Source organism: Lynx canadensis, chromosome A1 (assembly GCF_007474595.2).
Source record: "Lynx canadensis isolate LIC74 chromosome A1, mLynCan4.pri.v2, whole genome shotgun sequence".
Lineage (NCBI taxonomy): Eukaryota > Metazoa > Chordata > Mammalia > Carnivora > Felidae > Lynx > Lynx canadensis.
This window is the reverse complement of record NC_044303.2, coordinates 97903893-97920439: the sequence shown is the minus strand read 5'-3', so window position 1 is coordinate 97920439 and position 16547 is coordinate 97903893. Positions and strand designations below refer to the sequence as shown.

The window sequence follows — 16547 nt, the reverse complement described above, 5'->3', positions numbered from 1 at the left end:
TAAAATACCAATGCTACCTTACACTGGGAACGTAAACTGTGCATTTGTAGACAGCCATGAGGTACACTGCTCCTCTGATCTCCATAGACCTTCTTAGGAAGCTGGTGGGAACAGCTGTTCCAACTTTCACGGATAAGGAAAGTTTGGACAAGTTAGGAAACCTGCCCCAAGCTCCAAGGCAGTATGAAATGGCAAACCCAAACTAGAGCGCAGACGAACTAACAGTGCCTCTAATGCTGTAAACAAGTCTCTTTTATCCTAAAAAGGGTGTAATTTTTTCCACTAAATGAAAAGAGAACAACACGGAGTCGCCATACTATTTTCACTGTTCATCAGCCTAGTTCATCAGGAATCTTCTCCAGAGAGCCATAAATGTATCTAAATATTTGAAGGACCACAAAACGTGGACGCAGTGCAGATGTAGGGGTAGAGGTAGTGTCGAGGTAGGGGTGTCTTAAATTAGGTTCCAGTAACCAATTCTCCTGTCTGAACAACAAGGTGGCATCAAAGGTATCTTTACTGGGAGAAAAAACAGAAAGTGGGAAACTGATCATCCAGAGTTCAGTCCTCGGACCTCTTCTCTTTCTCATTCATACTTACTACCTGGGTAACCTGATCCAGTCCCCTGGCTTCAAATACCACCTATAAACTGAGAATCTCCAGATTTATATAGTTCGCCTGTGTCCCCCACTAGTCACGTATCCCACTGCCTACTTAATAACTGTCTGAAAGTCTACCAGGAGCGCCTCCTCTCTGCCCATCTGGCCCTCCTTCAGGGCTTCTTGTCTCAGTAAATGGCCATTCTATCCTCTGCCTTCCCTTGCAACCCACATTAGCAAATCAGCAAATCCTGCCATATCTACCTTCACGATATACCCAGAATTTAACCCCTTTGTACCACCTACACTCCTATGACCTGTTTAAATCACCACCATCTCTCACATGCATTACTGCGATATCTTGACAGGACTCTGTGTTTCCACTTCTTACCCACCCCCTCTCTTTTTTCGTGGAAAATCACAAGAGTGTACAAGAGGAGTTAATAGTATAAAAGCCCCAACGAGCCCATCATCCTCCTCCACTTCTAAGACCCTTGCTCCTCTGCAATCATTCTCCACATGGCAAGCAGAGTGATCCATTTAAAACTTCAGGGCGCCTGGGTGGCTCAGTCGGTTAAGCGTCCAACTTCAGCTCAGGTCATGATCTCGCAGTTTATGAGTTCAAGCCCCATGTCCGGCTCCGTGCTGACAGTGCAGAGCCGGCTTGGATTCTCCCTCTCCTTCTCTCTCTGCCCCTCCCCGACTCGTGTTTTCTCTCTCTCTCTCTCTCTCTCTCTCTCTCTCTCTCACATAAACTTAAAAAAATTAAAATAAATAAAATTTAAATTAGGGCATGCTGCTCTGCCATTCACACTCACCAAAGGCTTCCCATCTCCATCAGGGTAAAAGCCGGTCCTGACTCAGAACTAAATGGTCTTATGCACCCTGGCCTCCTGTGAACTCTCTGCCCTCATCTCTGGGTTTTGTTCCCTGTGATGATTTTGCTGCAGCTGCACCGGCCCTCTCATTGACCCTAAACATGCTGAGCCTGCCCCTGCCTCAACACAGAGGCACTGGGTGTGCCCCTGCCATAGGCTCCTGGGCCCCCCATCTTGTCCCTTGCCTATAGGTCTCTCCTAAGAGCTCTCTGGTTTTCTCTCCATATCGTTATCTGATATATATACACAGGTATTCACTGCCTGTCTCCCCTCCACACACCCCTAGAACGTCAGCTCTGTGAAAGCCGGGCCCCTGTCAGTTTTATTCCCCACTCCACCTCCTCGACTCCTAGAGCAATGCTTGCTACCTAACAAGCACCCAGTAAATTAAGTGCTGGATGAATAAATGAGCCCAGATGATGCTACAAACTGTATGGATTACTTTTAGTTTCTCAAAACCAGGGTTTTTAAGCGATAAATGGCTAAGAGCTATTCTAAAGCTATCTTTACAGGCTGTCACCCATAACCTGGGTTAGTGACAGTCATAGGAAGCATCTGGGGAAGACGTGAGCATTGCATGTATAGCTCATTTATTATAAGCCGGAATCTACATGTGCTTTCTCGTGATCTCCGTGTGTCACGTAACCCATTCCCTTCTTCAGCACGTAGGTCTTGACCAATTACTAAGCGAAGCACTATGCTCACACGTGAAGAGAATACCTCAGTACATAAGGCAGGCCCTTTTCTCTAAGAATCTAGAAAAGGAACACGTGTTAGATAAGGAGGCTGGGATGCCCGTGAGTTGTGACATATATCCAAGTCCTAAGCACAGTGCCCAGCACGTGGCAGGCAGTCCTGACTACTGGCTCCTTGCTTTCCCCTTAGAAAGACATCAAATTGCTGATGCCACTGAACCCCTGCCATAATCCTGAAAGTCAGACAAGGTGGTTACCAATAGTGTGTGAGAGGTCACACGATTAGGCAGTATGGCCAGGAATGGAAACGGGACCTAACTTCAAAGGCAGCTCACTTTCCCCACCACGGTTCAGCTTTTGGCCATGAGGATCACACAGGGGTAGAAACATGGGCTCTGGCATCAGCCCCCAAGAATCTGAAAGGCACCTTTACCAGTCACTGTGTAACTGTAGCCCAGGAAAGAAATGGTGCCCACCTCACATAAGAGGATTAGGATTTGGGTTACCCAAAGGTGCTACTTCTCCAGCTCAAGAACAGAAAACTTTCCTCCTTGCTTACTGTCAAAGAAGAGGTTCTTCTTGCTGCACAACTTCAGTTTTTTTCATGTTCGTGCCCTCAAGAGAAAACTTAATATTTAGAGTAGTGGACACAGCTCACCTACTGAGCAAAATTCAAAACTATTCCACTCCCAGCATTCCCTTCAAATATGGGCAAACATTTCCTGTAAGTTGTAGTTTCTAGAAAACCAAACATCCTTTGTTGTAACTATTAGCCAAAGGCTGAGCAGTCCTTATGCCCAGACTGAAATCTCCCCTAAGGTTTTCTATTATGCAACATAAAACACAGCAATCAGGGGCGCCCTGGTGGCTTAGTCAGTTAAGCGTCCAACTCTTGATTTCAGCTCAGGTCATGATCTCATGGTTCATGAGATCAAGCCCCATGTCCAGCTCCACAGAGACAGTGTAGAGCCTGCTTGGGATTCTCTCTCTCCCCCTCTCTCTCTCTGCCTCTCCCCTGTTTTTGCACGCTCTCTCTCTCAAAAAAAAATAATAAACTTAAAAAAAAAAAAACTCTATTTAAAAAAAAACATAGCAATCATATTAATACAGAGTTAGAGAATATCTTAAGTGATGCTTGGCCAAGTGATTTCCTTTGGTCACTGAAATGTGAGTGGAAGTGGATTTCAGAGCCACCAAGCAGACCCACTGGTATTTCTCATCCATCCACCACCAGCAATGTCCCAGACAGAGCTGCTCCTTTAACTGGAATCCTGAAATTAGGAAGACGCTTAGAGCAGAGACACAGCTGACCAGAAGCTGAAAGCTCACAAAAAACATGAAATAATCCTTTATTATTCTACATCACTGAGATACATTTGTTTATCCGGCATAACCTGACATAGGTTGACTTATATGAGAAACAAGTTCTTCTATCCCTCTGTTCTTACTTCTTACTGGACTCTGAGCTAGTCATAAAATTATCGGAGGAATCACCCTCCAACAAACGAGACGTTCTAATGTCACGCCATTCCTCTACTTTTTCTACTTTATTCCTCTACTTTTTCTTACTCATGTAAAACATACACGAGCAGAACTAACATTAACAAAGGAGAAACATTAGTGTGCATGAGGCACCCCGGAAGCAGGGCATCTAGGTTTTCAAAAGCTGAAAGAGAGGGCAGCAGTGGTCGGGGAAGAACACAACTCACGGCTGGCCTAGAAAGCTCATGGGTAAGTCACAGAATAAAAAGCTGTAGAAAATATCAGCCAAAAGCTAAGCAGTATGACACAGTCTGACTTCTCCCCTCCACCAAACTACATCTGGCTCTTCAATCAAGTTTGACAAATATTTTTCCAAGGGGCAAAACTGCCTGCCTCGCCAGAGTTCTACCAGCACTTGTGGCAACACTCCTCTAAGGGACATGCCATGCCTATTTATCTGCTTGCTGGAACTCAAAAACTCCTCTCCCCAATTTAGTAAGTTCAGCGGTAACACAAAAATATAGGGAACCTGATCCACACAAACACACATTGCTGTAAATTTCTCTCCAAAACAAGTTTATAAACTAAGATTATACTTAATCACGACAAGTAGGACTTTATCCAACCAGTCTCAAACACACACCAGGACCTCCCCCATTCCCTCCAGAACGAGTCTGCTTCAAACAACAATAAGGGCCCCAAGGAACAAAGTACCTTCTTTGCACAAGGATATATTCCAGGTCCTATAGGAGATAGAGAAGATAAAACAAGGACCTTATACTTACAGAAGTGAGTAGAAAAAAAAATGTAAATGCATAAAAGTTAAAAGTTAATAATATTAAGAAATGGATAGCAAAAGAAAAAAAAAAAAGACAAAACAGTAACAACATGAAATATCTTGGGAAAATGTGGCAAAGAGGGCCGGAACTATATACCCTCTAGCTAAATTCCACAATGTCAAAATGTGTCCTTGTCACAAGAAGATGGGATTAATGGACAGTGGACATGACCTTAAGCAAGGAACATCCAAAGACTCTGTGTCCCTTCCATAAAGGTAAGCTACATAGGGGCACCTGGGCGGCTCAGTCGGTTAAGTGTCCGACTTCGGTTCAGGCCATGATCTCACAGTTCATGGGTTTGGGCTCACATCAGGCTCTGTGCTAACAGCTCAGAGCCTGGAGCCTACTTGGGTTTCTGTGCCTCCCTTTCTCTCTGCCTCTCCCCAACTTGCACTCTGTCTGTCTCTCTCTCTCTCTCTCTCAAAAATGAATAAACATTTTAAAAAATTAAAAAAAAAAAAAAGATAAGCAACGGATCCACACTGAGGGAGAAGAGTATATTCAAATGTCCTGCTTGGGTATTCTTTAGAAAACCAGGCTATGCACTTACCCTTTTGTTATGCATGGCTCCATAAACAAATTGGAGGAAATTTGTTTCTCTGTATTCCTTAGTAAGAGGTAGAAAAAAGGGCTATAGAAAGTCATCATGGGCGAACAATTTTATCCCAGCAAAGATACTAATAAATATTGGGCCATATCATCTGCCTTACCCACCTACCCCGCACTGAACACTCATTCATTTATTCCCCACAAAGGAATGGCTGAAGACGAATCCACTCCTGTGTGCACACCACATCATGTCAGTCCAAAACGTTTAGATTCCTACAACCTCCCACCTTTGGGATTCTTCAGTACAGCATCTTCTAACTGATGAGCCATAATCAAATTCATGCAAATGCCTCTCCAATTAAAACTTTAAAAATGTGTTGCAAAAAGCTTCCATGTGAAAAATTTTAATGAAAGAGGTTTAAAAAAAACAACAACAACATACTTTGGATTCTCTGACTCCAAACTTGTAGTCCTCAAAATACTTCTTATTCTTATCAATATACTTACTTACACAGATTCATCTCGAACCACCCTTCTATCTCAAAAACTTACAGCTGGCAATTTACCAAATTCAAGAACTTCCTTTTATACAATAAATGCCTGACCATCTTTATCAATTCTGTTCATGTGCAAAGTCTGTGAAACTAGTCTACTTTAAAAAGTAAGTTATAGGGGCGCCTGGGTGGCGCAGTCGGTTAAGCGTCCGACTTCAGCCAGGTCACGATCTCGCGGTCTGTGAGTTCGAGCCCCGCGTCAGGCTCTGGGCTGATGGCTCAGAGCCTGGAGCCTGTTTCCGATTCTGTGTCTCCCTCTCTCTCTGCCCCTCCCCCGTTCATGCTCTGTCTCTCTCTGTCCCAAAAATAAATAAATGTTGAAAAAAAAGAAAAAATTAAAAAAAAAAAAAAAAAAGTAAGTTATAAAGTCATTCTCAAGGAGGACAATTGTGCTGGCAGAAGAAATTAACCAGTGATGAAATCTGACTTGGGCAAATTTGCTATAAAGGCAAAGCTGGCTGACTTGTGAAGACTCTACTTTAAATACCAGCTACTCATTAAAAAGAAAAATATCAACTTACCAACAACTGATGCACCTCTTTCTGCAAACGCCAGGGCATAGGCTCGGCCCAGTCCTGATGAAAAATAAAATAATCAGAAAGTTGACCAAATGTTGGCATCATTTTTTTGGTCCGCTCAAATCAACCCCTATTTCAAAGTAACTGGTGAGGAATTAATTATATTACAGTGGTAGTGTCTTCATTGGTACTCTCAACATCTATTTTACCTTCTTCAACCTATAGAGGTCTGAAAGCTTAAAACTATATTTTCTATCTATTCTGCCTACCATTTCCTACCCCTCTACCTAGCTGCTAGGCTGGCTCGATGTGGGCGCCACCATTACATGTATTTGCCTACCTGGAAGGTGGAAAGGAGGCAAAAGTTACCTTACTGTGACTTCTGGCTGTTGCTGTTGGTTAAGAGGCTGATTTCTTGAAGTTTCCTAGATATTAAGAAACAGTGAGTGGGGAACCTGGGTGGCTCAATCAGTTGAGCGTCTGACTCTTGATTTCAGCTCAGGTCATAATCTCATGGTTTATAAGACCGAGTCCTGTGTTGGGCTGTGCGCTGACAGCACAGAGGCTGCTTGGAATTCTCTCTCTCCCCCTCTCTCTCTCTGCCCCTCCACTGCTCACTCTCTCGCTTTCAAAATAAATAAATAAACAAAAGAAAAAGAAGGAAGGAAGGAAGGAAGGAAGGAAGGAAGGAAGGAAGGAAGGAAGGAAAGAAAGAAAAGGAAAGAAAAAGAAAAGAAAGAGAAGAGAAAACAAGGAAACAGTGGTTATAGGGGCAACTTCTTGATCTAGCTCCCTAATCTCTGGACAGCACCTTCCGTTCTCTAGATCCTTGATATCCAGGGCTGCTTGGGCTGCAGCAGTTCCAGAAGCAGCCGCAGGGGTAGTAGCTCCCCTAATGAACCACTTCCATATCTTTCCGCAAGTCAATGCAAGAGGAAGTGCCTAAGACCCAGTGCCTGTGTTAAATCCTTTCCTGCTCCAAATATTTAGAGATTTCTAAATCCTGCACTGAACCCTGACTACATAATCACCAAACACAAAAAATATTTAATTCTGACTCAAAGGTATGAGGTGTAAATTTGTTATCTGAAAATATATATACACTTAGGAGTTTTCTGGGAAACAGAAGTGTGTGACTAGCAACCAAGGGAGGAATGCTTGCAGGGCGCCTGGGTGGCTCAGTCGGTTGAGTGTCCAGCTTCAGCTCAGGTTGTGATCTCGTGGTCCATGGGTTTAAGCCCCACAGCTTGGAGCCTGGAGCCTGCTTCAGATTCTGTGTCTCCTTCTCTCTCTGCCTCTCAAAAGTAAGTAAACTCATGCTGTCTCTCTCACTCTCTCAGAAATTAGTAGACATTTAAAGAGAGGAATGTTTGCTTTTGTATTGTTTAAATTGTTTTAGCATGTATACATTTTTTATTTAAATTGATTGGCAAATGTGATTAGTAGCTTAAATTTAATTTAAATGGATAAAGAAGTATACAAAGAAGAAAGAACCCAAAAGATAGTTTTCCAAAACTGAAAGATATCACCAAATAATTTATTTTACAAGTTAATTCACCATTTTTTTTTTTTTTTTTTTTTTTAGAGAGAGAGAGCAGGAAGAGGGGCAGAGGGAGAGAGAAAAAAAACGAACTCCAAGCAGGCTCCATGCTCAGTGCGGAGCCTGACTCAGGGCTTGATCCCACAACTCTGGGATCATGACATGAGCCAAAATCAAGAGTGGGACGCTCAACCAACTGATCCGCCCAGGCGCCTCTTTTTCAGAAATTTTTTTAGAAATTAATCCACTTTGAATGGATAAGAGAGACCTCAGCCAATACAAGAATTCAAGTCTTCTCATATTTTATACAAGCAAGGCTGAAGCACTTGTTCTAAACATGGTGTTTAAAGAAATCACATGCTCATGACCAGAATGCAAAATTAATGGTAACACAGTAGAAAATCATCAGATGAAAGGAACAGGGTAGGTCTCTCGGAGAGAGAGTGACCTAATCAGAAAATTACCTCAACTTAAAATCAAGATACACAGTTCTCTCAAAAGATTGTAAGTGATGTACTTTTATCACAAAGGCCCATATAAACTGTACACAAATCTGCACACAAAGTAAAAAATGACAGCCTCCTTTTTCCTCCAATACCACTAGCCCACAGCAGACTGGTAAGGGTCCTTCCAGATTCTAACATGTGTGCTTAGGTAAACATTATTTAACTACTTCATGTCCATTAGTCTGCCTCCCCACTTAAACTAGAAGGCTCTTGATGGCTGAGATTGAATATGTCACTCTTTTGCATTTCCCACAACTTGGCTTTAAGGGCCAAGGGCACAAAAAGTTAAATCCAAGAGCCTCCATTTTGTCTTAATCTCTTAAATCCTGTCTTAAATCTCCCCCACACCTAAATACACTGCCAATCACCCCCTCCCCTCCATTTCTTTCTTTCTCTTTTTTTTTTTTTTTTGACCTTAATTTCTTTAGCATTGTTAAATCTCAGTTGATTCTTAACTCAAACTGCTGGTTCAGTTTCTCTTGGATGGCTTACACTTCTCTCTACTCTAACAATGGAGCCCCTGAGAATAGCTTCCTAGACTCTTTCACTCTGTAGCTTTATCAGTCTAAGGAATTCAGATGACTTCCAAATCTCTCCCCTGACTTCAGGATCTCCACCTACTCACACCCTTCTCACTATCTCCAGATCCAACATTTGCTAATCTCATAACCATCTCGAATTCAAAATGGCCTGACTCCCTTCTTTCCCGGCCCAAATCCTCCACTCTCAACAGTTACATCCCCAATAACCATTTCAGTCAGCTAATAAACAGCTGTTATACCCTGTTATTCCCCTGTTGTACTACCAATCATGGCAAAAGTGTTTACATAAAGCCTGGACAATTCTAAACCTCTCCTATCAGGTTATTTCACGTAATAAATCTCCCATTTTGTTGCTCCTGAAATACATTAAACTAATCTATATTTCAAGCTACACAACAACACTTTAATAATGCAGATATATTTCTCTTTAGCTGCAGAATATGAGTGGATTGAAGTCAGACTAATTCCCACACAGGCCCAGTAGGCATTCATGGACACCCTCTCCAGAGATGTTCAGCACTACCTCAGTTCAATGGGTTTGGATCTCTAAAAAAGAACCCCAAGACTCAAGGACAATGGTCTCTGTGGCAGGACTGGAATTTGATCCCTAGCTCCCTTCCCCAGTGATGATCTGGAACAGTCTCTACTTCACCACAAAACTCCCTCATATTGGCAACAGCTAATGATTGTATCATAATCCAGGCAATGGAAAGTCTGCACAGCTCTTTAAGACACAAACCAGTTTGTAAACAGGAGGTACTAAGTCCTTAATTGTCGAGTCACAACTCTAATGATTCACAAAATCAATTTCGTAGGTTTTGCAATCTGCATGTACTTAGTGAAAGAGAACAGAAAATTTTAGAGTGCACTTCATTTACTATGTACCATGTCAGGAACTTGCTTCAAATATAAATGATGTACCTGTGTACTGAATCTTGGTGCAAAATGCATTTCATACTGTGAATCACTATCAAAAGAGGCTTAAAACACTGAGGGCATCACTTAATTATTTCCATCAAAAGCAAAGTGTAAACCAAATGTTTTCCTAAGGACATACGATCATTTTAGAATGAATATAGCGAGGAATACAAACTTGGCCACCAATTAATACTAAAGCACTTTCCAAAAGGCAGCATTAGAATCCATTCTATCAATGGAGATACAAAGATACAAATGGACCAACTGGAATAATTCCACTGATGTGACTGTTAATACACAATTTAAATTAATTACACATTAGGTCTATTTTAGATATAAGGTACCACCAAAGGGGATTCAAAGGCACTGAAGGTCAAGATCCCTACATGTGGTGGTTACAGAGGGGAAACACTGTAAAATCACACTGCCAAGCACTGGTATGGGTATGGTATGGGTATGAGTGGTTTTAGTTTTTTCTCCTTCAAGAATGGGGTTATTTCACATAACAAATCTCCATTTTGTTTCTCCCGAAACACAGGAAGATCTGGTCTACTTCAGAAATGTCTCTGCCCACCAGTTTGTCCCCACTCCACTCCCACACTAACGCCTGCCTGCCTACTGTAGGCATTTGAGGCTTGATAAGCATACCAACTTAAACTTCAACAAGAAGACTCTTATCAGATAACTTCTTTAAAGAGGAACTTCTCAAGATGCCCAAATCAACCGACAGATGAAAAGAAACACTGCATGGTTGACTTTTCAAAGGCAAGGGGCTGACATCTCTACTCTTCTGCTGGGGGTGGGTGCGGCGGGAGGTTCCTGCCGCGAACGACTTTCCTGCAACCTTTAAAAGACTTGACGACAGGCCTAAGAGTCGCAAGAAGGGTCGCGATCGAGCGTCATTAGCAACTTTTACCCAGTCCTGCAAGCCGTAGTCCAGCCCGGCCTCCGTCTTGCAAGACCCAAGGCCTTGGGAAGCGGCCACAAGGAAGGTGAGGCAGGAAGCGAGCTGCACGGGACTGTGTGACGAGGTGTTGATTGGCTCCCCACTCAGTGCTGGCCAGGCCCACCTCTCCCTGCTCGGCAGAGTCGACGACCCAAGAACAGCTGTTACCCTTCCTCCCTCCCGGCCCACCGGCTCCAGTGGGTCTCCACAAATCGCCTACTCCCGCCGCCCCACCGCTGCCCGCAGCCCCGACGCCAGGAATGCAGCTCTGGCTGCGCGGGTATCCTGGGACGAAAAGGGGGTCTCAGGGTGCAACAGCTAGACCGGCGTCCGCCCTCCGGCTTTCGCGTGCTCACCTCCCCCCGCGCCGGTGACCAGTACCACCCGCCCGTCGAATCGCAGCGGCGAGGCCATGAGTCCTGCCTGCGACACACACACAAGCCGAAATGCCGCAGCTCAGACTGAGAGACCGAAAGGAGAGGGGGAGACGCGGAGGCGGGATGGGAGTGACCTGCGGGTTTTAGGCAAGGACGCCGTAGTTTTCCAAGTGCGCCCGCGCGAGAGTCCCTTGGAACTCTGGGAAATGTAGTCCGGCGTGCTTCACGTGGCTGCAAGAGCCAGCTCAGACGGTTTGGCTTGAAAGGGCCACTTTTGCTGCTGGAAGTAGTGGGACCTCCTAGGACCTGTGCAGTAAAATGGCTCACACGACACCAGGCTTACCTCCATGCTCTTGTCGTTTTGTCATTCACTCAAAACTGTTTTCTGGACTTTGGCCCTAGCCTTAAATAGCTTTAAGACATAGCCTCTAAGAAAGGCACCTTTACCAATGGGTAAAGATTTCTTACAATGTAATACTTGAACCTCATGCATGAAAATCATCCGAGAACTGTCAAAAACGGACAGTCCTAGAACCTGAAAGTGAACTCCCAAAGAAGAAACTCGGGGGACAAAAACAAAAACAAACTTTTAACAAGTGCTCCTAAATGACCTTCGCTTTTGTATATTAAGAAAGGTCATATGGGGCGTCTGGTTTGCTCAGTTGGTTAAGTGTCGGACTTCAGCTCAAGTCAAGATCTGGACGTTTGTGAGTTCCAGCCCCGCATCAGACTCACTGCTCACTGCAGAGCCTGCTTCAGACCCTGTCTCCCACTCTCTCTGCTCCTCCCCCACTTGCGCTGTCACAAAAATAAAACATGAAAGAAGAAAAGAAAAGAAAAGAAAAGAAAAGAAAAGAAAAGAAAAGAAAAGAAAAGAAAAAAAAGAGGGCACAGTGGATTGGGTGGTGACTTCGCCCCAGGTCATGATTCCTGGTTCATGGGTTCCAGTCCCGCTGTCGGGCTTTGTGCTGACAGCTCAGAGCCTGGAGCCTGCTTGGGATTCTGTTTCTCCCTCTCTCTCTGCCCCTCCCCCACTCACACTGTGTGTGTGTGTGTGTGTGTGTGTGTGTGTGGCTCAAAAATAAATAAACGTTAAAAATTTTTTAAAGAGAAAGGTCATATGGTGTGATTCATTTATCACTGATTCAATACTTACAGGCGGTAGACACAAGTTTACAGATGAACAATCAGGTCCTCCAGAGGTGTTCAAAGTTACTAAAGGTAAGCCTTTCATAACCTTACAGCATGATAAAACACATGACAAATCTGTACAGGTCTGCAACTAGTGCCAAAATAAACGGCCCCTATCCTTAGGGTGAAAGGGGAAATTTCCAAAGGAGATGATGCACAAAGACCCTTAAAAAGTGAGCTGTGCAAACAAAGAATATTACAGGCAATGGAAACACTAGCTAGATGCGGGGGAGGGAGGATGTAAAGCCGCAGAAATAGCCAGTCGGTCAGATCATGTTTAGCTGTTTTAACTTATTGCAAATGGTTTTAAGCAGGATTACTCCAGACTACACATTAACATCGTGGAAAGCTCACTCTGCCTCATTATTGACGATTGGTTGGAAGTGAACAAGGTGAGCAGAAACCTACTGGGAAAAATCGTGGAGATTCAAAGTAAGACAGAGGAAATGTTGGAGAGGGAAAATCTGGAGATATTTCTGGAAATGGGGTCAGCTCTTTGTGATTAGTTGACTGTGAATGTGAGGAACGATTGAACCCCGGTATTTCTGGCTTGAGAATCTAGGCTATGGTGGGCCATTCTTCAAAATAAGGAATAGTGAGAGAAGAGCAGCTTTTGAAGGGAACACGGCTTCGATTTAGGGCAAACTGCATTTGGGAAGGGAAGCGAAGCTACAGCTGGAGTTGTCTACAGACAGCTGTGATTCTAGAGCACTAAGAGTTTTTGGTATCCTTGAACTCAAGCCTAAAGCTCCAGAGAGCAGTCCTTTCTTTCACAGAAAACTAAACCAGCACCCTGCTGTCTTAGTCATTTGTCCACATCTGCCTTATGACGTTTGAACCCTGAATTCTGCTGCTCATTGAAACCCAGGAAGGACAGCCCAGAGCGCGCTGGACCCAAAGACAAGAGGATAAGGGTGTTAAGAATTCTTTCCCCGCACTTCTGGCGGAACCTTGCCCCGCCCAGGCATCGCCTCCAACCAATGGGAACGCGCCGCCTAAAAGGCGGAGCTCACCTCTCAGTTCCGGGCCTGTGCAGCTGCCACCCTCTGCTCCGCCCGAAGGCTCCTCGGTTCAGGCCAATGGCAAACTTCTTTGCTTGTTGGTCATGAAGAACGCCTGGAGGCCTCAACCGCAGGCATTTCGAAGGCAAGCTCTGCTCACCCTGTAAGTGAGCCGGGGGCAAGGCCAAATGGGAATCCCAGGTTCAAGAGTAACCCTGTGTGACAACTCAGGAAATATGGGTCTCCAGGTCCCTACTTCCTACCCACGAAGGATGGAATTTCAGCGACTGAGTAAAGCCTCAAGCTAGAACCCACAGGGAAGCACTGGCCCATTCGCCAAACTCCCCTGATTTAAGATGTTGCAATAGCTGGACATCTGTTTTTATATAGTGTTGTGATCTCTGTTGCTTAATCCAGTAACCCAGTTCTTCTGTTGGAAGGGGGAAAAAAAAAGACTGCGTTCATTATTCCTACTTACAGAAATGTAAGCACAAAATGAACCCAGGTGACTTACTCTGAAGTGCTTTCAGCCAAAGGCCTGCAACAGGAGCCAGAAGTAAGGATTTCTCAGCCATTGCTGGGGAGCCAGTACTCCATGTCCCAGACTCACAACTGGGCACTGGCTTGTCCCAGACCAGGGCCAACAGGCATGACCAAGCACCAACTAATCTTCAATGATTACCCAATAAATATGCTTTGAATATGAATGAGAGGCAGCACAGATTTAAGACCTAGAGTCTTGGAAGTTAATACACTACCAGAGCACTGCTATCTACGTGTAAGTTATTCTCTAGTATTCTTAGGTTACCTTCACATCCTCATTCTTGTGGGAGGGGAGGCGAAAAAGGACACTTGAACTTGCCAGTTAAAGGCAACTCCATCTGTTTGAGGGTGAATGCTATCTTTCAGGATTTCACCCTCCTCCTTCTGGCCCAAATGTCACCTTAACAGAGAGGAAAGGTTTGGCAGAAGCGGAGCCATGCTGGCCTCGTTTTTCCCTTCTAGCTACTGATAAAGTGCATGGGCTTAGATAGTCCTAGAATCTGCTCTGCATTCTTTGTCACTCTCTGAACTGTTTTAGCAACTTCTGTGTAAGTCTAGACCCATAAACATATGTAGGCAAATAAAAAAATTACTCAAATACAATTCTAAAATAAATCAGAAATATGTATGTATCTATCTCTTCCATACCAGCCAGGAGCCAAAAGAGACAGGAGTAGGTAGGACCTAATGCTTGCTCATCCCGTACACTAACAAGACCACTGCCTTGCTGCTGCAGTTACCCTCTGATAATTCAAGGTCACTTGCATGGCAGTGACTTCTCAGAGTCAAAATTATCCTTTTCATTGTCTCATTTCTTCAAACTCAGGTCCCAGGGAGGGAACAAGGAGTGCTGCATCCCTGAAGAACCCAAGCCAACCACACCCCCTATCAGCTACCTTCCTAATCTTTCTCCATCCTCTCCCCAATGAGAATTCTATTTAATCTTTCCTGCTGGTCAAAACTCCTCCTAAGTTTGTCCTCTTTGCTCCCATTTTATGGATGTCTCTTTTTTTTTTTTCTTTTTTTTTCAACGTTTATTTATTTTTGGGACAGAGAGAGACAGAGCATGAACGGGGGAGGGGCAGAGAGAGAGGGAGACACAGAATCGGAAACAGGCTCCAGGCTCTGAGCCATCAGCCCAGAGCCCGACGCGGGGCTCGAACTCACGGACCCCGAGATCGTGACCTGGCTGAAGTCGGACGCTTAACCGACTGCGCCACCCAGGCGCCCCTGGATGTCTCTTTTCTAAGGGGTTACTCTTCTAAGAGAGATGCTAATAAGCTTTATGGCTTAGTCCCAACAGTATATGGTGAACTGGGAGAGCATAAAAGGATATGATAGTGCAGTGAAAGATATTCTTTTTACTGCCAGACTGAACCCACTTCCTATTGTTGGAGAATACCTTCAACAGCAATGAACAAGAGGATATATCTAGCCCCTCTTTCCTATGGCTCCACTTAATATGGATCTCCCAAAGAAGGAGGGATGGCTAATCCTACTGCACAGCCAAGGACACATGTTTTGAACCACATTTACCACGGTGAGGATATCATGCTCTAAAGGCAGTAATCAAGCCCCATTTCCCTTTCACTTCCTATACCTACACAGTGGACTTTCTTCTGCTTCCTCTCATCTTCTGTGCAGATTAGCAAGCCAGGCAAGACTGCTTCTCAGCTGGTATGAGGCTCAGCCATCTCCCTCCTGCCCTTTCTTTCCCAATATGACAGCTTGATCTAGATGATCACTTGAGTCATAGAGTGGCCAGCCTAGGCCTGCTTGGCATTGGGCATTAGGACAAACATACACTTTTTTGTAATGTTTCTTTTCGTTTCTCCTGTGGGCTTCCTTTTTCTAACCCTGCACTTGCAGAGCTTGGAATGTGAAATAGGGAGAAGTCCACATTGCACAGATAAGAACTTCCATCTGGAGCTAAAATAAAACAAGGAGAGATGAAAACATCTGTATTCACCATGGCTGGTTTAAGGTGTCCCCGAGCTGCAGCTGGTTGGAGATTGTCACTGTGCAGGCTGATTGAGCACTTGGAGACCACAGTAGCTGAGTTTTAGAAGAAAATAGATTCATTTGAGAATCAGCACAGACTTTCCAGGAACTCAGACTGCATAAGCCAGAATTGAATCTTGGAAAGAGATAGAAATTTCTCTTCTGAGTCACAACAAGCACTCAAAGGGACCCTAGAGTAGCTGTACTTTGGATGAACTTCAGACCCAGGGCTATTAGCAAGCATGGAGCACTTCAGACCTGGCTTTTTCTCAAGCTCAGGTTAATAAGTAGGAATCTAACGGATTTTTTGTGATTTTTCCCCCTCCTTTTTCTTGTTTCTCAAGCTGGGATAGATGACCCAGGTTGGATTTGCTGCATTAAGAAGATATTTGCAGGCAAGAAATGGTTGTGCATCTTTCAGAGTAGGACAGCTTACATGAGCATGCCTTCACTGGGCCTCAGAAGCACCATCTTGATGTTGACGGTGGTGACCATACAGCCGGAGAAAGCCTTGGGTTCTGCGAGGTATCTGCGAGAGGAATATATGGAAACATAACTCACCTCCTTACAGAAGATTTTCCCGATTGAGTTTAGCTTCACAGACCCAGGCTAACTTACACAGTATGACCGGTAAGCTGACAAGCTCAAGCAAGAGGCTCTTCTCTTTTTCTTCATTCCCCAGATAATCCTAACACAGTTGGCTGGCGACTGCAGTATAGGTCGGGATTGTGCTGGGATCTGGGAATGTTATTTTTGCCTCTGGTAACTGCTGCTGGTGTTTTTATAAATATCACGGGAGTGCGGCTGCTACGATGCTGACTTTAGGTAGCCTGTGCTCTTTGGAATAGTAAGACACATGAGGGACTTA

At 44.4% G+C, this 16547-nt stretch overlaps 1 protein-coding gene across 1 annotated transcript in view; it reads right to left on the bottom strand.

Annotated features, from left to right (window-relative positions):
• The window catches only part of HSD17B4 (hydroxysteroid 17-beta dehydrogenase 4), an 83893-nt gene extending 72787 nt beyond the window's left edge, over positions 1-11106 (bottom strand). Inside the window, exons 1-2 of the mRNA XM_030317072.2 lie at positions 10923-11106; positions 6118-6171 (exon numbers count right to left, since the gene is read on the bottom strand). Coding sequence (XP_030172932.1) covers positions 6118-6171; positions 10923-10980 — 112 coding nt within the window. The 5' untranslated portion in view covers positions 10981-11106. The remainder of the gene's footprint in view (positions 1-6117; positions 6172-10922) is intronic.
• Between the last annotated feature and the right edge of the window lie 5441 nt (positions 11107-16547).